Source organism: Argiope bruennichi, chromosome 5 (genome assembly GCF_947563725.1).
Source record: "Argiope bruennichi chromosome 5, qqArgBrue1.1, whole genome shotgun sequence".
In the NCBI taxonomy this organism is placed as follows: Eukaryota; Metazoa; Arthropoda; class Arachnida; order Araneae; family Araneidae; genus Argiope; species Argiope bruennichi.
The window spans coordinates 62,071,738-62,095,155 of NC_079155.1; the positions used below are offsets into that span (position 1 = coordinate 62,071,738).

Below are 23,418 nucleotides of genomic sequence, written 5' to 3' on the forward strand. Positions count from 1 at the left end.
TGAACAATATTTACAAAATATAGATCTTTGGCCTGAATTTAGCATTTTTACTTATTTTAGCGTGCGAATATGTATTTTGGACGCCTTTATTCTGATCGATTGAAACCGAAATTTGAGACGAAACTATAGTTTGTAGTCATTAGATTATATACCAGTTTTATTGAGTTAAGAATTATTACGTTTACATGCGTGCAAAAATACAGATCGATAGACAGTAAAGGCTTGAACAGGTTTGGTTTAAAATTTATGTACCAAATTTTATCTACCTAGCTTTTTACCTGCTCGTACACATAGTATAGAGAAAGTATATTAATCTTTAGAAAATTCCAACTCGAAATTCCGACGAATCTCTAAGTTTCTGACCACCTTTGAGTTCGAAAAATTCATTTTTGGGAAATGTCCGTCCGTCTGTTTACTGCGACAGTAAGCTAAATTTTGTTTAAAGTTCATATACCAATTTTCACCCTTCTAGCTCACCAGTTTTTTTTTTTTTTAGTTATCATGTTTGCAGACATAATGCCAAAGATACGTTTTTCAAACACAGTGAAGTATGGAATGTGGAGATCAACATTATCAACATCTCGAATTCGAATTTTTTAACAATCAAAATTTTTTCACTATGCTTTGTATACGAGAAAGTAAAAATAACGAATATCATAAAAAAGTGGCTTAAAAATTTATTCGGATGAATTCTATTGTTTTATGTCAATTGCATTATCTCAGAAAAAGATTCATTTTAATCTTATTACGAAAGAAGCGAAAGAAGGATGTTTATGGAAGATAAACAAATAAAAATAAGGACAATTCGAAGTTCTAATTCAAAACATTGTTCTATGATAATGGTTTAAGCTCGGTTGTATCAGCCACTATATTCAGTGCATACAGATTTTAACATCACTCAAAATTCAGAAAAAATACCAGTTTAAAATTATTATTTTGTTGCTAAAAAAACTAAAATGAAAATTTTGCTTTAAAAATAATATTATTTTTCCCCCTCCATCAAAATATATATATAAAAAAAAAGTAAAAAAAAAATAGATAATGAGATTGGTTTGAATTTCATTGCAACAATAAAAAGCATTGTTATAATTTAGTTTTAAGCTAATTCTGAAAAATTATTAAAATTTAATTATATTGAAAGTATTCTTTTCTGTTAAATGAAAAAATAATTTTTTTAATACTAACCATCTTTGGCTACCGGCTGATTCACCTGGATTATTGGTCACGAAAGTTTTTAATTAAGTATTTATCCTTATATATTTAAAAAAATAATTTATCTCCATATTTTATAAAATTAATATATATATTTAAAAAATAAATTGTACTTAAATGGAATTTTCCTTTTTTCTGAGGGGGAGGAGATGAGTTTTATTGTCAGTCAAAACTACAAGATTTGGTGGGAAGCACGAAATAGAAGTTTATTTACAAGGGAAATCTTTCCAGAACTATTATTTTCAAAAAATTATTAATAGCAACACAAATTACAAATAACAAGCTTATCTATCACGAATAGCAAGCTTATGGTTATCGTAAAAATATGAAAATGACCTTTCATTATTTCAAGTGTATGAAGTATCATTTACACCTTAAAAAGGTTAAAAGTGAAAATATGCCTTAACCTTTAAATATTCTAAGCATGTTCTACAACAATGTGTTTAATTGATGAAGTGAAACTCAAATAACGTTTGTTGTTACTTCTAATATTTCATTCTGGCTCTTTTTTCATTATTGATAATCAACATATGAATATTCGGTTTATGGGTCGGGATAGTCTGGTTGGTAGGGCGTTGAATTCGCGTGAATGGGTTGCGAGGTTGAACCCCGCCGGGCAAAGACTCCTCGTGTGTGGCGGCTGGCGCACGTATAAAACTGTTGTGGTCACAAGTCCTCCAAGTCGAGAGTAATACCACTGAGAGTACTGGTCAGCGGTGATCGTTTTCTGATTCCGGTCTAAAATTACGATCTGTGAATGAAATGCATGAATGAAGTCCGCCCCGTAAAAAGGGTTGTGGCATGTGTTTAGATAGACTGTTGGCCCTAGATGGTGCTACTGAACAAACAAAAGACGCAACCTTGACTTATCACTGACTTCTAAAATCAGTGGGCTTGTTTATGGCAAGAACCATTAGAAAAAATACATCTGAATACATCTGAAAATTTTCGATTAGTGAGCGTATTTTGTGGCTTCCAAAGGCTGTTTGATGTGCAGCTCAATGTTTATATATTCTATTTATTGATTCCCTTTCTGTCTTCATTTTTATTATTCTTTTCCAATTTTCATCGTTCATCAAATTCTCAAAAGAGAAAAATAACCAAATGAAATTAAAAAGAACAGAAAAATAAGTTCAAAAAATAATATCACATGTTGCTGAAGCTTTGCAGTCTTTCGCCATTGTTTTGGTGCATCAATCTTTGGCTACCAAATTTTTCACAGACTGTGTCTCATTTTATGTGCATAATTTTAGAATACTAATTTTTTATTGAATTTTTTGTTAGTCAGTTAGATAAGGTCTTTAGATTTAGTGATAAATTCCCCTGAAAAGACATGGTGGGTATAAATATTGTTTGGTCCTCCAACATCAATGACATGACGTCATTTCCGTTGTAATTTCATTGCCTTTCAAGTATTTACGTCACAAGTAGCTATTTAAATGCTTTGTTTATGTTTCTTTTCCATTGATGACAGCGCTTGTTTGTTTGGAACGTGAGATACCGGAAACCAATAAAAACAGAAAACACTGAGAAATTTCGGTCAAATTACTATCTATCTAAAAGGTTGCTGCACAACTGTATTTCATTATGTCCAAATATAATCATAAATAAATAACTTTAATAGTGTTTAAAAGACATGCAATAAGATATAAAAGAAACTAATCATGGCAGGTGATGATAGAATTACATTTGTACAAAAAGATTTATCTGGTAATTCATTCCCAATCTTCGAAGAAGTTAAACGCTTGGGAAAATTATGTGATGTGACTTTAAAGGTATGTGAGAGTTAATTTTAATTTTTTATCTGCTTGATTCATTAATCATTTTGTAACAATTATCTTATTAATATTTCCATTTTTCAAAATTTCTTTCTAAATGGAAGATCCAAATGCCTGAAAAAATTTATGTGTAAATTTAAAAGCCCAAGAAACGTGAAAACTTATACTTAAATGAGAGTTTTAATTCGGATATTTGATGACATATTTGTGTTTGATTTTTTCAGTGTATATATTCTTTTGAGAAAAATTATTCAATATTCTCTGAATATTCATTGGAGTTTTGCATGCAAATATATCAGGCATTTATTCATATTCATAGAATGTTAGTAGCTATAGTAAAATATCTCATATATTTAAAATAAAGCAACAATGTTTATATTAAATGCTTTATTAGATGAATGTTTATCTGTCACAAGCATTCTTACAAAATAGTAAACAGTGACATAAAATTTGCACAAATCATTCAGAGTTCTATATGTGGCTCAACTAGGTAATTTTAATTGAGCTAGATAATGGATTATGACAAATTCTAAAATAAAGATAACCTTTTTGGTTAACTCAAAATGGAATAAAAATATTTATTTTTGTTTCTTGACATATAAATACCCTGAAACGAACTAAGCATGCATTAGATAAAATTAAAACTGTCATGTTTAGTAAAATTAAGTATAATGAATGAAGAATGATAATATCTTGGAATCTAATATCTGGAAGACTGAATAGTAGAACTAAGAAAAGAATAATGTATGTTTTTGCAACACACAGACATCAATTTATGCAAAAGTATCATATTATAGTATTATAATTTTACTCTAATGATCTTGATTAAATGGTGTGAAAAAATATTAAGTTTTGCCGATAGACATTTTCTCAACAAACATATTATTTAATGTAGTTATTTTTTGGTTATTCTTTTATTCAAGATTGTATCGAGGATTTTCAGTAAACCAACTGTCTTTTCAATAAGTGTGAACTAATTCTAATTTCATGGAAGAATAAACAATATCTTAAATTTGTCATTTCCTAAATTTCAAGCTCATTTTGAAACTAATGTGGAAAGTCATGTCTTCTTGCTCTGAATGTTATGATAAAAAAAAAGTTGCTATATTTCAAAAAGGCCAACTTTAAAGAAAGAAAATATTGAATTTTTTTATATTTTGAAAAGTACTGTTTGAAACTACATTTTGCCTAATAATAATAATGCTAAGTGAGATTCTAGATTCAATTGAAGAAATAAACACATTTCATAAACTGTACTTACAGAATAAATTTTTTTATATATATTATTTATTTTAGGATTTTAATTTTGACAACCATGCTTCTTACATAGAATTATGGTTTCATTTAATTTTGTTTTGATTTTTTTTAAGAATTAATATTGCATATTAAAAACAAAAAATATTTTGCATTAATTTAAAAAGGATTAGCGGAATTGGAGATTTGGTTTTAATATATAAATAAACCTGATGATTTATCGTTTTCAATAATTATCTATATTTCTTTTTTTTGTATCAACAATTGACAGTGAAAATGAATGACACAGTGACAGTTGACAATGAAAATAAATGGAGAGAAACAGACTGAACCTATTTTTTAAAGTTTCATTAAATTTGCTTATAATTTTGCTTTGCAATATATGTTTGCTTTCAAATTTGATACATATGAAAAAAATCACTTCTTGATTTAGATATTTTGTGACTCTAAACTATATCATTGACTCTAGACCCTGCTCATTATATCCTTCTTTTGATTACATAATCAGTTTAATTTTTCTTTCTCAACATTTAAACATGCCAATAATTTATCTTAAGTTAATACTTTTTTATTTTGTGAACATGTATCTGTGTTTATCTATTTTTTCTTCCACATTACCTGGCATCCACATTTGAACACAATATTAATGAAGCTAACCATTTATGGTTGATAATTAATATAATATTTTTTTTATTCATAGCATTTGTATTTTTAACAAACTTATTTATGTTGCAACTGACAAATTAGGTTTTTTTTATTGATGTATATGCAGCTTCTTTTCTACTGAGCAGCCGCCCGAGTTGGAAATCCATTGAAAATAATCATTTCCTTCCTTATTTTCCTGCTTATTATTAATGTTTTGTTTCTAATGAATGCATATTTGAAATTTTAAAAAAAAGTTTTCCCAAGTTATGTATGCTTTTAAGGTTTTATATTTTGTAATTTTAAAATTTTGTACATGCAGTATTTATAGTAGGATCAAGCTAGAAAAGAATAAAGTTTGAAGCAGAAAATTATAATGAAACATATTTTGACATTTTCAGGTTGAAGATCGACATTTTTATGCTCATAGAATTATTTTAGCTGGTACTATACCATATTTTCATGCAATGTTTATGAATGATATGGTCGAAAGTACCCAAGAAGAAATTACAATAAAAGAAATAGATCCTGAGTAAGTTTATTTTTATTTGAATATTCATTATCGCCTCAATATTTCAATGAATTTGATCTGCTCTGCCATTAATAATAGTATTTTTAAATGCAGTCGACAGTGTTGAACAAATTCTTCATGTATGTCTTTATGCATCAATTCTAATTTTTAAAACTCTGAATAAAATGATAACACACCTCTGGCAGCAATTCTAATTTTTAAAAGGGTCAATTTTTATTTTTCTTCTACTCATTGAGACACATTTCAAATTTGATAAATTTTTAATGACGATTTATGGTTATAAGCTGCTCTGAATAGATGAACTTTAATTTTATACACCTGTGTAGTCTTTTTAAGTTTACATTTCATTATGCCTATGGTTGACTTATGAATCTTTAGATATAATATTATTAAAAAGGGAGGGTTAAAAAATGAGGGATAGAGGATATTATTTTGAAGTGCTAGTTTTTAACTTCCATATTTTAATTTTATAATTGATGTAAACAGAAATTAAAGAAATTCTGCTGAAATTTAATTTTTGCATTCAAAGAAAAGTTATATAAAATATTATTAATATTCTATCATTTAATATTATGTAGCAAAGGCATATTATTTAATTTTAATCATTTCTGCCAATTAAAATAAAAACTATATATATTTGATTTTTTTAAAAATTTACCTTTTTGTATTTTTTTAGCATTCATTTTTCATATTTATTCAAATTTAATTTTTTTAAAAATATACTTTTTGTACTTTTTCAGGTATTTTAAATTGTAAAATTGTTTTTTTGTGTGATGTTTTTTACATACTGATGGAACTAGTTGTAATGTTTGAAATAATGTTTTTTCAGATCAGTAATATTCTTGCTTACAGTAGTATTTGGATATAAAAGCTTAAATTATTTCAATATTTACTTAATTTGTTACACAATTTTGATGTTCTCTTTAAAAGAATTTTATATTCTAAAAAATATTAAATTTATCTGTGAATTTCTTATCCACACACACACACATATATATAATATAAATAAAATTCAGATAGTTGGTTAAAGTTGCATTTATGAAACTTAAAATTAGAATAAATTCCTAATAACGTAATTAAAGAGTATTAATCACATGCCAATAATTAATAAAGAAAATGCAAAAGATATACTTATTGTAACTAGTGATTCATTGCTAAAAGTGTTATTTTAGTTTATTTTATATGTTTCCAAAGACATATTGGGGAGCCAAAAATTCCCCAACAACGTGTTGTTCATGTAGTTAATATAGGAATACCTATTTAATTATTAGAATATAGTGACTTTTTTGTATAAAATATCTTGTTTGGACGAACTTAATTTGATTTTACAACTCTCATTGATTTTTTTCTTCTTTTTAGTGCCTTGGAATTATTGATAGATTTTGCATACAGTGGAAAAGTTGTCATTAGTACCTCAAATGTTCAATCTTTACTTGTGGGATCATCGTTTCTGCAACTTCTTAAAGTTAGAGATGCTTGTTGTGATTTTTTAAAGAAAAGGTAAAGATTTCAATCTCGTGAAATCAATTTAAAAAAAAAGTAAATAGGCATACAGACAGAAAATTTTTTGAAGTTTGAAAAATATTTATTAGCTGTAAATATTTATATTTGAAATTTTTCACTTTTTTTTTTTTTGAAAAATTACATTTTTGGAATGCACTTAGTGATGATTTTGAAACAATCTGAATGACTTATAGTACTATTTTTAATATAGAACAATACAAATTGTTTAAAATTTTAACAATATAAATTGTTTAGTTCTTCAAAAATTTTTACTTGATTGCTTTTTTTTATAATGAATAAGTCCATGTTTATTTGCATGTCAAGTATTATGCACTAATTTTGGAATCCATTTTATTTTTTATAAGAGATTGGAGAGTTTGATATCATAGTACATAATAATAATAATATGTGTGTGTGTGTGTGTGTTTAGTTGATATATATAGAATTTATGATTTCATCTGAAAATTGTGATATATAAATGTACCTCATTTTATAACTTGTATAATTTAAATCCTTCTAAGGAATTTTAGTATTTCATCCCAGATTTTTGGCAATTTGTTTAAATGTTTTTAAGCTTTTGGTATATTGTACTTAGCTTTTGCTTATTTTTTATATTGCTTGTATTAATCACTGATTTATTGGGTTTTTTTACTATCATGGGAAAGTTATTTTAAAAATAATTTTCTAAAACTATCAGTTATGTTAGTATTATATTATTATTATTATACAGAAACTAGTTTTGTGGATATTTTCTTTTCCTTGTCCTTGATTATATGCAATAATTTTAAATTATTTGCTTAATTATTTACTAACCATTTCAAGCTTAAAAAAGTGCTGTAATTTCTAAGCTGCAGGGACATTTATCTTTCTTGCACATCTCAGAAACTAATTTTTGTAACTTTAACTGTCCATTTTTAAGTTGCAGTATCATATGGTTAAAGTAAATTCTTATTCAGCAATATTTGGGTATATACTCTTTTCAAAACTATCTGAAATCTGATATATTGTAACAATCTCTTGTTCTGTTTTCTGCTTCTCTGTGAGCTCTGTTTATGTCTTAAAGAAGCACTTTTGAAAACTCTTCAAGGATATGTATTCTATCTAATATTAAAGAATAAATCTGTAATTTAAAGAAATTTCTCTCTTGCTTGTTTACCAAAAGAACTTATTATATATTAATTTTACTTTCAACAAATTTTTCAGTATAGATATAGGCATATTTTATATTTGTTTCAAAGATTCAGTTTGGGCCAAACAATGAAAACCACAGATAAGAATTAGTATTAATGATTGAATAATTATGAAGCTCCAAGTAAATATACCTTGTCTTGTGAATTGTATTATATCAAGAAGCAAATTGTTTTTAATAGATAAATATGATGCGCATTTATCTGCTGTTAAAATTTATGGTTTCATTAGAAATAATAGTTTCAAAAAGTAAATATATCTCAAAAATAAAATTTGTGATCCATTCTTGTTATAAGGAATTATTACTTTTTTGTCATTGATAGTTTTCATTATTTTTTATGATAATTTTTTATTAAATACTTTTTGGATACTTGTAAATAGTTTTTTTTCAGTGGAGTCAATAATAATAATAAATAATAATTTTTTTTTTTTTCAGATTGCATCCAAATAATGTTTTGGGTGTTCAATCCTTTGCAGATGTTCTGGGCTGTACATCACTTGTTGAAGCAACTAATCGTTATATTCAGATGTATTTCAGTGATGTAGCACGCTCTGAAGAGTTTCTGAACTTGAAGTTTGAGGAAATTAAAGACATAATAAGTAGAGATGAGCTGCATATAGCAAATGAAGAACAAGTAAGTGTTTTTTTTTCTTGTGCTTCCTTTAGTATTTTTTTTGATGAACAAATACTATGTTTGAAATTTGTTATTTCAAAAATGAAAAAATATCTGAAGAATTACATATTGATTTCATTAAGCAAATTCCTAGCTATTTTTTTGGACATTAATTTCAATTCTGGTTCTTCAATTCAATTTACAATTAATCATTTAACATTTCAAAATTGATGATAAAATGTGAATTAGTTACAATTTTATATTTGTCTGAAAATGAGATACTTTTCTTTGAAATTGTATTATCTCTATGTAATGTATGGTTTTTCATTTGAATATATTTGTAGAACAAGACATGGACTTATAGACTCCATTGCTTATTTTTTCATTCTCTTTTAATATCCATATATCAGAAGTATTTTGAATATAACTAAAGTTCTATATTTAAAAAAAAAAAAAAAAAAAAAAAAAAAAAAAAAAAAAACCTGCTTTTCCTTTTTTGTAAAATTTTAAAATTCTTACATTTTGATTTAGAAAAATATATCGTCCAAATATGAATTATATGATAGTATATAAAACATTCTTGTACATTAATTGAATATATGTTCTACAATCTATGACAATTTTTGTTGAATAAAAATATATGGGAACTTTTTGAATTATAAAATGCTTTTTAAGATATTGATTGTGAAGATTTTTAGATTAGTTTATTGAGTATTTGGAAAATCTTGAGTTTAAAAAATACAAATATTTCCATTTTCATTTCTTCGTATGATGTAAAAAAATACTGCATTGATATGTGCAGACTTTTATTGACTTGATTACCGTATGCTAATAGATAATCAACTTTTTAATTAATTTTTTATCTTTTTAGTAATTAAATAAATATATTCTTTGACTATACTTTTGAATAGAAAATAGAAAAATGCATTTTTAAGTATGTTATGCATTCATATCTTTTCTTTTGATATACGAAAACCAAGTACTTTCTGTATGAATATTCATTTGTAAAAAATGGTCACGCCATTATAAAAATATAGTAATTTGAAAAATAAAAAAAAAAAAAAAGGCTCAAATGCTTTAAAAGTATTTTTATTAAAATATTTTCCTTGCGATTTTTACAAGTAAGCATGCCTAATACATTTGTTCATATATTACTCTATTTTATCAAATATATAAGAGAGATAATGGTATCCCTTTTATATATTTTTTGTGTATTTTCTATCATTAATTTCCATGAATAAACATATTTAATATGCATTTTGCAAAATAATGATTTATAAATATCTATTGTTTCTCACTAATATGTTTTGGATACCAAAGATGCATGCATCAAAGACATTTTTCCCCTAAAATTTCATTTTATTAAAAATTAAGACAAATATTATTTTAATGTTTTTTATATTTATTGTCAATATTTTACAGAAATGTTTTTACATGAAAATAATTTGCTTTTATGCATTAAATAAAAAACAAGTCTTACTCATTATAAAGAAGTCTAATTTTTTTGTCCATGTTGCATATTCTCAAATAATTTTACTTCCTGTTTATTGAATGATTTATATGAATTAATTAAATGTATTTTATCAGGTTTTTGAAGCTGTTATAACTTGGGTAAAGTCTGATTCAAATAGAAGTGCTTATCTGCCAGAATTATTGACTGAAGTTCGAATGCCTTTACTAACTCCTCAGTATTTGACAGACCATGTTTCTACAGAAGAACTCATAAGAACTTCCCATCAATGCAGAGACTTATTGGATGAAGCTAAAGACTATCATCTTATGCCAGAGCGTAGGCCTCTATTGCAGAGTTTTCGTACAAGACCTCGATGCTGTCCAGATATCATAGGTTGCATTTATGCTGTTGGTGGACTCACAAAATCAGGTAGAATTTATTACTCCTTTCTAGCTAATTTCTTATTTTGTAGTCTAGGTATGGGGGTGGCAAACACAGTGTCTAATTGAACCAAAAATTTGAGATTAGGTTATTACCAATGCAGGTTAATATTCTGAACTTCTTTGTGTTGCTGTCACAAAAGATAAAGGGATTAGTTAGTGGGATGCAGGTTGAAGGAATTATTTTAAATTTGTGCTCAGCATTAATTTTCATGTTTTAAATTCTTAATCTTACATTTAAATCTTGTAATTATGAACTGTTAGTTTATGAAACTTTCTTGATCTATAAGAACCTAATCACCATTTTGTGGATTTCATGTGACTATTGCAAATTCTACCTAAAAATGCAAAATTTACTATACAATATTGAAGCATTACTCCATGCCATTACCATTGCTCTTTGTATTCGTTGTAAAAACTGACAATTGTTAATACAGTGTGGCTTAATCTGAAAATATGTACCATTTTTCTAATATTTTGTCAAAACTACAAATAATTTCCTTAAATTGAAGTGTAGGATTAAGTAACATTATTCTAGGACTTCTAGTATATATTTTTGAAGCCTTCTTCTTCTTGCGTACAGCCTACCACCCCGCCACCACTGAACGTAGCAGTATCGACAGGATTTTTTTTTTTTGAAGCCTAAAATTTTATTAAGATGCTTGATAGCTGATTAGAATTATTATGTAAGTCTCCAAAATTTTCAATATACAATTGATATGTTAAAAAAATCATTCAAATGTGATTTTATAGAAGTAGGTTATTATTTATGGTTGTATTCTTGACTGCAGATAGATGATACTATGTGTGCATATTTACTGTAATTTAAATAATAATACTGTGAAGGAAGCTAATTTGTTTATTTATTAAAAAAATAAATATATAGAAAAAGTTCTTGCACTGATTTCTTAATAACAGAATGTTCTTTTGATGGAAGAAAGAGTTAAATTTATTAAAAAATGTAATTTTTTTCCTTGCATGTCTAATAATATGGCAACTCTATGTTAATGTTCATTTGATTAGAGAAATTCATTTAGTTTATAATGGATAGATAAATATAATTGCATATAATTTAATTAATGTAATATTAGATGAATATAATTATTAAAAATGGTATAAAGTCCCTTCATACATATATATATATATACACACCATTCCTTCTTAGCAGATGCACTTGTCTGTCTGAGGCTGAAGGTTAATCGCACAGTATTTCTATGTAAAATTGTTTCACACAGGAATACTGTTTCTGCTGCAAAATACAGAATTTAGCATCAGAGAAAAGTTAGAATTTAAAACCAGATTTGATTTGATAGTGCATTTGAAATTTTTGTGATTTAACTCCATCAATCTTCTTTTTACACATTTACATTAATAAATATATTAATAAAATTAAAATAAGATGCAATTGTTTTGATGAAATGTAGTGATTATTTTGATAATAGACTGAAGGATTAAAGACAAGTAACCATTTGTTAAAATTTGATTCAATCTGAAAAAAAAAATCAAAACCTTATAGAATATCAATCTTTTATATAGTAGAAAAATTTGTGTTTAGTAGATTTACAAAAATATAAGAGAATACAAATGGGAAAATACTCTTACCTAAAAAAAAAAAAAAACAATAAAAAATTAGTAAAGATTCAGCAGTTCTTTCATTGTAGTTCAACACACCATATTGCTAAGTATTACTATGTATAGGAAATATGTTTTTTTTTTTGAAGAGACTGATTCTTATAATATATATTCTTAGTTAAATGTCAGTTCTTAAGACAAAAGTTAATTTTTGTATCTCTTTTGTCTCTCTAATGCACTTTAACTATATTTAGATATATGTAGTTAACCTTGTTAATATACTTTCAATATCCTCACTCTGCTACAATATCCAACATAATAAAATACGACTAATTCATAGTATTTATATATATATAATTATTGTTGGTCACTTTTGACTGTACTGATAGCTGGGGCAAAATTAGAAAGTTTTTTACAAAAATCATCCATCAATTATTTAATACGCTACTATCTCAAATAAATTCTTACTTTGCAGAAGAAAAGTACTTATCTGATTTCACTATTGTAAAATAAGTTTTAGAAACATTACTTTTTGCCTTGTAACATTTTTTGATACAATTAAGAAATGATATTAATGGGGTGCATACTATAAACAGATTGATAATCTTATTTTGTGAAAACTAGTTTTTCTGTTTCGAACCAAAAATGAGATATAGATATTTAAATGCAAAAATGTACCTTAGACCATTGTGATGTATTGATTTTATGGCCGAATTAAAGGTGCATTATTTCTTATTTAGGTGAAACTAAGGCTATTTGCTTGTAGATATTTTCTGAAATTGAGAGATAGGTGGCAATTTGTATGTGCCATCTCTTATTTTACCCTTGTCATAAAGCCTTTTGCAAGGGATTTCCATTCTATTCTTAAAAACTGTTGTAAGTGTGAGTAAGTAAATATATTTTGGGAACCTGAAGTAAATTTTCCATTTCTCATTCCTCTATGGATTGGAAATTTACATTTGAGGAGATTAATTAGAAATTTATTCTCATATGTTTCTGCTTTCATCTATAACTGACAGGCTGATGATTCATTTAGATCTCGTGTATGATTTAGCCACTGCAATTTCATCAACACTGATTCTATTCCAAATTCTGATAGGAAAAGATACTGTTTTTTATTATACAATACAAATTTACGGTAACAGTGTAATTTAGAATTACATTGTTTGAAAGTCAAGGTAATAAATACATTATGGGTCACACATGTTTTTTGGCATTAATAAACAGGCAACATAATTAATAAAGGCCAAATAATTTATTTTCAGCAATAGCCAGATTAAAATCTTTTACATTTTTCAAAGTATAGAAATCTTTTTGATCAAAATGAGATGAGAATATTGTAACAGCTTAAAATATGAAACTGTAACAACATAATATCTCACCTTGGAATTCCTTTTTTTTGATGACAAATAATAATATCCTAACATATGAAAAAGTAGAAATAGGAAGCCAGCAACTGCATAGCATAGCTGTATTTCCTAGAGGAACAAAGGAAATATGTTTCATCCAATAGGAGACTATTTTTTGAAAGCATATAATTCAAATGATTCATTACTTTGTGAAGGAAAAGAAGGCTTCAGTTACTCTTTAAGAAAATATATATTGTTTGGATATAGCTAATGATTACTCACCTCATCTTAGGTAAGAGATGTTGAAGATTCACACTATTTAATGTATTAAAACATAATCTAAATTTTAAAAAAAGTTGTTAAAATTTAAAATACAAAAAAGGACCAACAGTGTTTTCAATGAAATAAGAAAATATTTCCATGGCCCCTTGCAAATTCAGTCTGATTTTTTTGAATGTGAAAATGCTTATTGGAGACAAAGTTGAGCTGCAAATTGCATGTTTTGTTTACATTTTTACTATCTCATATATGAAGTATAGAGAAATTATGGTAATCATCAAAGAATTTAAATTCCAGATTTTGATAATCTCTATGTTTTAGACAAGAAGGTTTGAAGCATGAAGATTTTGAAAAATACATTTTTGCCATTATGTCCGTCTTTCTATGAACATGATAATTCAAAAACGTTTTATGCTGTAAGAATGAAATTTTATATACAGTTTCTATTCCAATTTTTTAGATTTCTATAAAATTTTTAATGAAATTTAATCAAAGAAAGTCTGTTTGTGCAATTGTTCGAATATAATTTAACACAAAATTAGAAAACAAAAAAAGCTAGATGGATAAATTTGCTTCATAGATTTATCTAAAGTATAAATATGTATCAAATTTCAAACCAAATCAATCAAGCCAGTATCTGTCAGTGTGTATTTTCACATGCATTAAAGTACAATGATTTAAATCAATGAATTTTGGTATATGATCTTGGGATTGCAATTGTAATTCTTTGTCAAATATTGGTGTCAGTCTTTCAATAAATGGTCATCTAAAATACATATTTGCATGGATTCATTAAAAATATTAGATTCAAATATCTATATTCAAATATCTTGTCAAATATCTATATTTTAAGCATTGTTTGCCTGTGCCAAGCAAAGTATTTGCTGCTTACCTAAGGCCCACAATTTTAATGTGGGAGATGGGGGGAAATTTCAATTGGAGAGTATGGGTGAAAGTTATATATAAAATATATAAACATAATTTTGCTGATGCATGACTGAAAACCTTTGATATTAACTTTAATTTATTTTATGCCAAAAGTATAATTTGTACAGGGAATTGAAGTCTGTTTACATCATGATACAGGAGCAAGACATTTTACCCTCCAATTATTTTACTATGAGATTCTGATAGGGATTTCTTTGATGCATGTAGACTTAGGAAAGGAAATTTTGGATATCTTTGGATCTTATGTATGACTATTAGATATTTTTATCCCTTTACTTGGAGTATGAGAAAATGCAAATGTCATCAGTTTTCTTGAGTGTGTGTTGGAAATAATTAAATAAAAAAGGAGAATTGGATCAGGAAATAAGAGAACATTTTAGAATGAAGTTAACATGAACTAATTTAAGGTAAGACATTAATTAAGATTTAAATTAGATGTAAAAGTACCATATTTAATCTTTTAAGGAATTCTTAATTAGTTAGTGAATTTTGATATTAAGTTCCAAAGATTTCAGATTTCTTTTTATTCATTATTATTGGGATAATTTTTAAACACCTTTAGTCACCTATTAAGCATAATGCTCCTTCCTGAATAATTATCTCTATAAAATACCAGAATTAGAATAATTACCAATGCTTTTATGGTTTTTATTTAGATTCTGAAAGACGGCTCTTATCTGTAAAGCCAGCTTATCCAGTTCTGAAACTCAACCGAAATAGTACATCTAATTTAATCTGAAGAAACTTAAAAAGATGTTCATTCATATATATTTGAATTATTAAACCTTCTACTTTGCAGTCATTTAGTAGTTTTTATTTTGTTCACTAATTTTAATAAGTTAATTATTTTTAGTTCATATTTTTTACAGAAATATAAAGACAAAATTAATACTTTTAAGAAATTGCTTAATTAAATTGTGGTTAAAAGACATTGCTAATACTTCCATTTTGAGTATTCCATCAATCACTATTAGTTAAGTAAGAAAAGAATTTTCAGCCTTTACAAGTTTTTTTTTAATGTAAAACAATGACAATTTGATAAAAATATGTCGAAATACATTGAAAATTTGTCAAAACAAGTTGAAAATATATACAATTTGCAATTATTTTTAAAGTATTAGAAACTAGTTTCCCTTACTACTTAAAGTTGGAATATATTTGTTGTGTTTGTTAATTTCATTGCTTTTGCAAGAAAAATATTTTTTTTTTGCAATACCAAACAATGCCATTTAAATGCAAGGAATACTAATTATTCTTCTCTCACAACTTAATTTTTAGATTAGTGAAAATATTGGCATCTTGTGCAGTGACAGGATTAAATAGATTGTATATTTTCTATATTTGAAAGATTTTGTTAAAGTTTTCGAAATTTTTTGCAGATTTAAATTAATAATAAATTTATATCCTTAAGTTTTTTTCCTCTGGTGGTATGAAGACAATTATCTATAGTGCTTGAAAAAAGAATAAATTGATGAAACGAAAAATGTTTATATTCATTACTAATCATCTTAGGCATTTAACTGAAATTATATTTCATTTCAAATAACTTGTTTAGATGTAGCTTCATGTGCATGATTCCACCAAATTGTTAAACATTAAAGCTGTGCTATTTTAATTGCCTTGAATACATTATGCTGATTGTGTACATGAATCTTTCTATTGGAGACCAGGTGCGTAACTTCATAATGGTATAAAAAAATTTAATTGTCGGGTTCAATTATTTTCTAATTTTTGTGGTATTATAATTCCATATTTTTATTATTTTCTTGTATACGAAGCATAGAGAAAATATTGTAATTATCAAAAAATCATAACTTGAAATTTCGATGAATCTCCATGTTTGAAACCTCCCAGCATTCGAAAAACGCATTTTTGGCATTATGTCTGTCTGTTTGTCAGTCTGCGATGAAGAACACAGAAACGTTTTGAGCTAGAGGAAATTTTGTGTATGATCTTTTCTCCAAATTTGGAGATTTCTATCAATTTTGACAGAAATTCATTCAGAGGTTACCTGCCTCGCTGTCAAAATCTAAGTTTACACAGTAGCTACAAAATGAAGAAATCTAATTGGATAAATTGTGCATGCAGATTTAGCATCTAAAGTTTAGATACCTATTAAATTTGAAACCAAATTCTTCAAGGGATTGGCTTCTAGTCAGTCTGTTGTTTCATACGTATGAAAACTCAAAAACACAGTGTTTTAAATATGTCAAATTAGGCATGTGATTTCATGATTGTAGTTTTAATTCCGTGTCAAATTTTGGTTTCGTTCGGTTCGAAAAAACACGTCTAAAACACAAATTTGGCTTTCGGGTTCTATTAAAACCTGCAAGGTATTCATGGGGGGGGAGAAGAAGGGGAAAAAAAACACCAAGGTAATTAAGTAAAAGTGCTGAATTCACGCTGAAGATAAATATTTCGTTTCTGTTGTTTGCCAATGACATGCAAAGCATTCACGGTTTTACCTAATGTCAAAAATTTTATGTGAATAAAGATCTTTATTAGAGTGTATGCGAGAAAGTTTAAGGGAGACCCTTGTACTCTACGCAGATATGAAACAGAATCCTTCTTCTTAAGCTTTCAACAATTGAAGAAAACCACGCGAAATATTTGAGGAAACTATGAAAACTGTTTCAATTTCAGGACAACAATTTAATCTATTGGTGGAAATTAAGGAGGGGGGGGGGATTCCGCTAAAAAAAGTGCATGACTTAGAAATTGGTATTAAAAAGACATTTTGTAATTTTGAAAGGGTGCAAGATTTATTTTGTGCATTCATTTCAAAGTGTTATTTTCGTAAATAACCTTTAGAGCGGCAACATATACATGCATCTATACTATTAGTAGAGATATTAAATTTGATTATGATTATATTAAAATGCCATTCTTCATTTTAATACTTTTTAAGTTTCCATTATTATTTTCATAAGCGTATAGAATTTATCTTCCGATAACGTTTAGTAAATTTTGTTTATAGACATCTTTTATATTTTCAGATTTAAAGGTCAGTTGCCGGGGTTCGACACAATGTTTTAAAAAGAGTTGAAAAAAATAAGCACCGTTAAAACAAGTACTATGCCTTTTAATTAAAAAATAAACCAAACAATTTAAAAAAAATTAAACTAAAGAATACTTAACGTAAATGAATTATGTACAAAGAGAGAGGGAAAAAACCCATGAAATTCCTTCTCGTTTTATCACGTATATGTTTTACCTCGCTCTTTTTGCTTTTATCATTTGTTTATACTTTTTACATTCTGCTTTTATCACATGACATTTTAAAGTTATTATTAGCTCCGAAATGTTTCGATGTTCGTTGTAGGAGTGAAATCATATGAATTTTATAAATTCGAATCTGCAATAGATGTATTTAAATGTTTGTAATATCTTTATTAATAATAAGATAATGTTTGGGTTTTTTTGCATGCATTGGCCAGATGTTGGATTTAGAGCTACCGAATATGGTTTGTAATATTTTGGAGGAGACATATTTTTTGAAATTAAGTTTTTAATTAAAAATTAGGCGAAACTTACGTACTTTTCCCCGATAATTGCCGAGATTATTATTGCACAATACTAATTTAAACCATTTTAACGATTTTTAAATTTTTTCCAATGATTTTAATTTTGTTTCCCTTAAATATTTAAGTGTAGATTTAATTAATTTTTAAAGGTGTTTTTAAGTATATTATGCAACAATAATTTGTTTCTCGTTAATGAAGCTCTAATCATTTTCATTGTTCTTATACTTCGTTTTTTTCTTTCAGTATTGTCGATCAAGCTATGGAGATTAGGTTTACTTTTCACTAGTCATCTTTTACAACCATTTGGTTTGCTGAGATGAATGGTTACTAAAAATTTCAAATATTTTATGTAACTTGGTTTGAAGGGCTTCTTCAGCAAAATAATTTAAAAAAAAAAATTATGTTCGACACGTAACATACTATTTTAGAAAGTTTATATCATTCTGTTCATTATGTTATGCATTTTCCTTCTGAATTTTAATGCATCCAAAATATATCACGGGCAAGGGAATTTAATCATTTCCCTTTCAAACTAAACTTCGTAGTTATGATGAAATGATTGAAAATTATAGAGGTGTGTAACACAATGAATATAAATGTGTAAAACTTCTAAAATAGTGCGAGTTACATAACTATTAAAATTCGAAATTTAAAAGTACTTACTGCGGTGAAGAAGCTATTAAGACTTAAGTTGGCTACAAAAAATTCAATTGAAATTTTATGTAATCGGTTATTTCAACGAATCCATTGGATGCTAAATGTGGCTAGTATATATAAAAATTGCTGAAATCAATACAGTGGTTAAGACTGGAGGATTGGTTCTTTGGTTTTTTTCCCCCCTATTATTATTTTATAAATATAGATGGCGAACGAATAGCTAGTAATCGAAGGTGGCTAACATTAATTTAGAATAAATAAAAATATTAAATAAATTTTATATATTTCAAAGCAAAGAAAGTTTTATAATAAATGAAGCATCTTATACTTTTCTTTGTAATTTTGTATTTAATTTTTAATTCATTTGGGATGACATCTTTCTTATCTATTTCCGATTATTTGATTCTTGATATTAATTTTCGAGACCAGTTTAAAAGTATTTACATTCATCTTCACGCTCAGCCTTTATTTGTATCTTATTTATTCTTTAATCCGTTTGAAAGTATTTTCGTAAAAATGAAAAACTTTTTATATAAAAAAAAAGCGTAATTGAATCTTATTACTTTGAAATAAATATTGGGTACTAGCAAGATTTTTTCGTAAAAAAGTTCTATGGTCTTTTTTTTAAAATTATTATCATTGTTGTTGTTGAAAACTGCAATCTCTTTCTCTCTCTCTCTCAAAAAAAAAAAAAAAAAAAAAAAAATCCTGAAATTTTGAGTTTGATTTTATGATAAATTATATGCAAGAGTCTTTTATAACCAGCGGGAATGTTTTCCCACAATTTTTTTAATTTTCTTAGAACGTAGACGAAATATCTTCACGATTATTTGCAAGCGGGAGTGTACTTCACATTCTGCTTTCCACGTATAGTGACTTAACGTGCAGCGATTTGTGTTTGTAGTAATAAAAAAAGTTGTGTATGAATTTTTTGGAGTTTCCTTTTTTTACCAGTCGGGTTCAAATTTTGAAGATATACGTATCAACAGATATGTATTTTAAAGATATATGCATTAAAGTTATTGCGCTTTTTGAATTACAGGATTTACATACATTCTTGTATTGCTTGGTCAACGGATTTTAAAACCTCCAAGCTTGTGCGCATGCGTTAAAATGGGTTTATTCGTCAAAATAAGGGTGAGAGGAAAGATGAAAGGAAAAGATGTTTAAAAATAAATTCCAGAAATGCGCACATCCTTCCGCGTTTCTGAGAATCGTCGAAAAGTGGTCGTCTCAGGATACAGAAACGAACAGTTTATACAGATTAACAAATGCCATATTGTTGAGAGATTTTGTGCACGTTTTGAATATATTATTATGAATCTGTAATATTGCTTCCCTGCGCAGTTAGTATTATAGTAAAGGAAGAGAGTTTTACGTATATTATAATGACGGCGAGTGAATGTCTGTTAGTGATTTTTGAGCTTGGCGACAAAACTTGAATATTCTCAAAAGTACTAAAATTTCGGCGAAAATTCTATTTCTAGAAGATTCCATACCCAGTCACGGACAGTGTGTAAGGTATCTTAAAAAAGTAGAACAATCATTTATTTTATTGTAATAGAACATATACTTCCGACTGGAAAACTTCATCAAATAAGTAGTATTCTAAGTATGCATCCTATGCAAAGTAGTATCCTGATTCTATGAACATATTTTGGCTTTTGAAGAGAAAAATAATAACGAGTTAACAAAATTAAATTTTTGTGCGGTTCTCCTAACGAAAAATTATCAGTGAGTAAAATGTTTTTCTTACACTCAATTAGAAGGGCAGAAAGTTTCATGCTTTTATCTGTAAAATCTGCTGATATTAAAAGGCAAATTTATAGACATGGGTAATAATTCCATTCTCTGACTAGTGTTTGAGTCAGATTTTCTTTATAGTTTTCAGAGATAATATACACATGATAAGAAATTATTAAAAGGGCAGAATAAATAAAAATAATAATAATAGAACTTTTTTTTACATTCATTAAGTTTAAAAGAAATGTCAATTAATGTATTTATTGAAATACTTTAAAAATTGTTCAAAATGAATACTTTTTGCAATCTATTATATTCACTGAAAATCGTGAATATATCTAAATGTTCCTTGTTATTGAAATACTATGTCATTCTTTTAGAAAGCACACAAGTGAGGGTAAAGAATTTTATTTTCTTGCTGGGTGTTCGAGTACTTTTTCTTTGTGTCGAGTTTGTGTTCTTTTGCTTTAATGCTTCCGTGACTCATACTCTACAAGCGTTGGAACTCGAATTCTATTGGAGATATTGAAATATTTGTCATCATAACTGGGTCATTGATTCGACATCCATTCAGCAACCTTTAACGCTATCTGTAAGCATTGGTTTCATAGCATTTCAGAGGAACTTCTTATGGAGATGAAAAAACCTTGCCTTAGAGACCCTGTATTAAGAGTTGCAACCATTGCTTCAATACCGAGAAAGAGTTTGGAAGGAAAACATATGTTTCCATGAACATTTTAAAAATGACTAGAAGAAAGACAGATGTTTTCATGAACATTTTAACAAGGACTGTTGCGGATCTGTCATCAAACAAGAAAAAAAAAAAAAAAACCTTAGCATGAAAATCCAGTTATTAGACAATTTCTGGAGATGAAATCTAAAAACGGTAGATCCACTATTTTGGCAAGTAATTGCTCTGGAGAGTCCAGAAACAAAACGATACTGTTTTCCCCCCTCTGTATGGCGTTTAATATCGTAGAATAATGATGAAAGTTCTTGTCTAAGAAAAGAATTCAAGTTCTGCAAGAATTATGACAGCCCAAATGGAGAGCATTCTGGAGGCATGAGAATTCTAAGTTTATCCAGCTGATTTCATTGGGATCGACTTTGTGTGTGGACGTTAAATTATGGTACTGAGCATGCCATGTTTTTAATCTTTATGGAACCGAAATAATATTTAAAAGGAGAGCTAAAGATCATTAAATTATAATACACTCTTCGAAAGAATGGTTTTATATATTCTGGGCACTTTCCTTGCCATTTCAAAGAGTCATCAGCATGTTCTGATATAATTATGAACTATTTTGCCAAGTAGTCTGAAGCAGCTTCCATCAAGAAAATTAGAGAAACTGAGGAATTCATTGAAAGGTGGATCTCACGTTAAGGTGTGCTTATGGTATAACATTAGGATCAGAGTACAAAATTTTATTTCTCCCATTTTACTGAGCTTTGCAAACTTTTGGGTATGTTGAAGACTTGAACGACGATGTTACATCCTGAGTCTAATGACATGGTCGAAAGGTATAATCAAAAGATATAAAATTGTCTTTCCTCATTTACTTCAAGTAATCGGACTGTATGGGATAAGTATTTGCCACATTGTCTTCTGATCCATAGGAATGTGATGCATGAAGTAACTGGATGGACTCCATTAGAGTTACTTTTTGGTCAAACGTTACGATTGCTCTTCGGGCGACTGAATGATATGCTCTCTTTACCGAATGCAATCAGTCCAGCGAACAAATCAAATCAAAATCAAAATTTTAAGTAGATCAAAACAATTAAACAGATCATTTAAAATTAATAGATCATTTATATATAGTTATGAAGCCTGGATGTATAACTTAAAAAGATGAAGTCAGAGCTTCACACCGCAATGGAATTGGAAAGACTTTTATAATATTGTCAAGAAACTGTACAGTGTTGTGCTAAAGAATGCAGAGGTCTTCCAATGTCAAATCAAAAGTCATGCACGTAAATTGATTAGCTCCATACCAGGCTATTGATCATAGTTTTTAAACATATTTGAGATAGCTGGGGCGTGCAGTCTTTGAAGAGGAGAGCAGTTTTACGAATCTGTAATACAACTTTCCTGCCAAGTTGATGGCGTGGTTAAAAAGAGATTTGCACTAATATGTATGTCAGGTTACATTAGTAGTGTATGTGCATTACTATAGGCATTTATTTGTGCTTGTACATAGTGTATATACCTGATATACACTACTAGGCATTTATTTGTACTTGTACATAGTTTATGTACCTGTTGTTCACTACTAATGTATCCAGCTCAATGACTTCAGATATTGATTACAAAAATAAGGTTCTGTTGAAAACAATTTTGTTTTTAAGGATTCTTCTGAAAAACAAACTATTAAAAAATAAAACGCTTACACAAGGATAGTTTTTTTGTTTGTTTTTGTTTTGTTTGTTTGGAGTATTGATTACGGTGCAAATTCTCAATTTGTTTTCAAGTGCTATTGCTGTTTTTTATCTATTTGTGTTGTGAGATTTTGTTTTTTGTGTGTTCCTCGGCTATATTTTTGTCACTTGTGCTTCGTGTTTTGTTGTAAAATACAGTATCGTTTCACTATAACCCGCATGTCATACTTCTGCCATCATACGTCCATCGGACATTTTTTGTAACAGTATGTTTTGTATTGCTGCTGGTTGTTTCAGTTGCAAAGAAAATTCTTAATGTTTTTTCCTTTACAGTTGTTAATGGACAGTGAG

At 27.4% G+C, this 23,418-nt stretch overlaps 1 protein-coding gene across 1 annotated transcript in view; it reads left to right on the forward strand.

The window, feature by feature from the left end:
* Window positions 1-2,651: 2,651 nt before the first annotated feature.
* Window positions 2,652-23,418, forward strand: part of LOC129969341 (kelch-like protein 18) — a 30,777-nt gene continuing 10,010 nt past the window's right edge. The window contains exons 1-5 of the mRNA XM_056083877.1: window positions 2,652-2,987; window positions 5,288-5,418; window positions 6,778-6,918; window positions 8,546-8,744; window positions 10,311-10,605. Of these exons, the coding sequence (XP_055939852.1) occupies window positions 2,877-2,987; window positions 5,288-5,418; window positions 6,778-6,918; window positions 8,546-8,744; window positions 10,311-10,605 (877 nt within the window). The 5' untranslated portion in view covers window positions 2,652-2,876. The remainder of the gene's footprint in view (window positions 2,988-5,287; window positions 5,419-6,777; window positions 6,919-8,545; window positions 8,745-10,310; window positions 10,606-23,418) is intronic.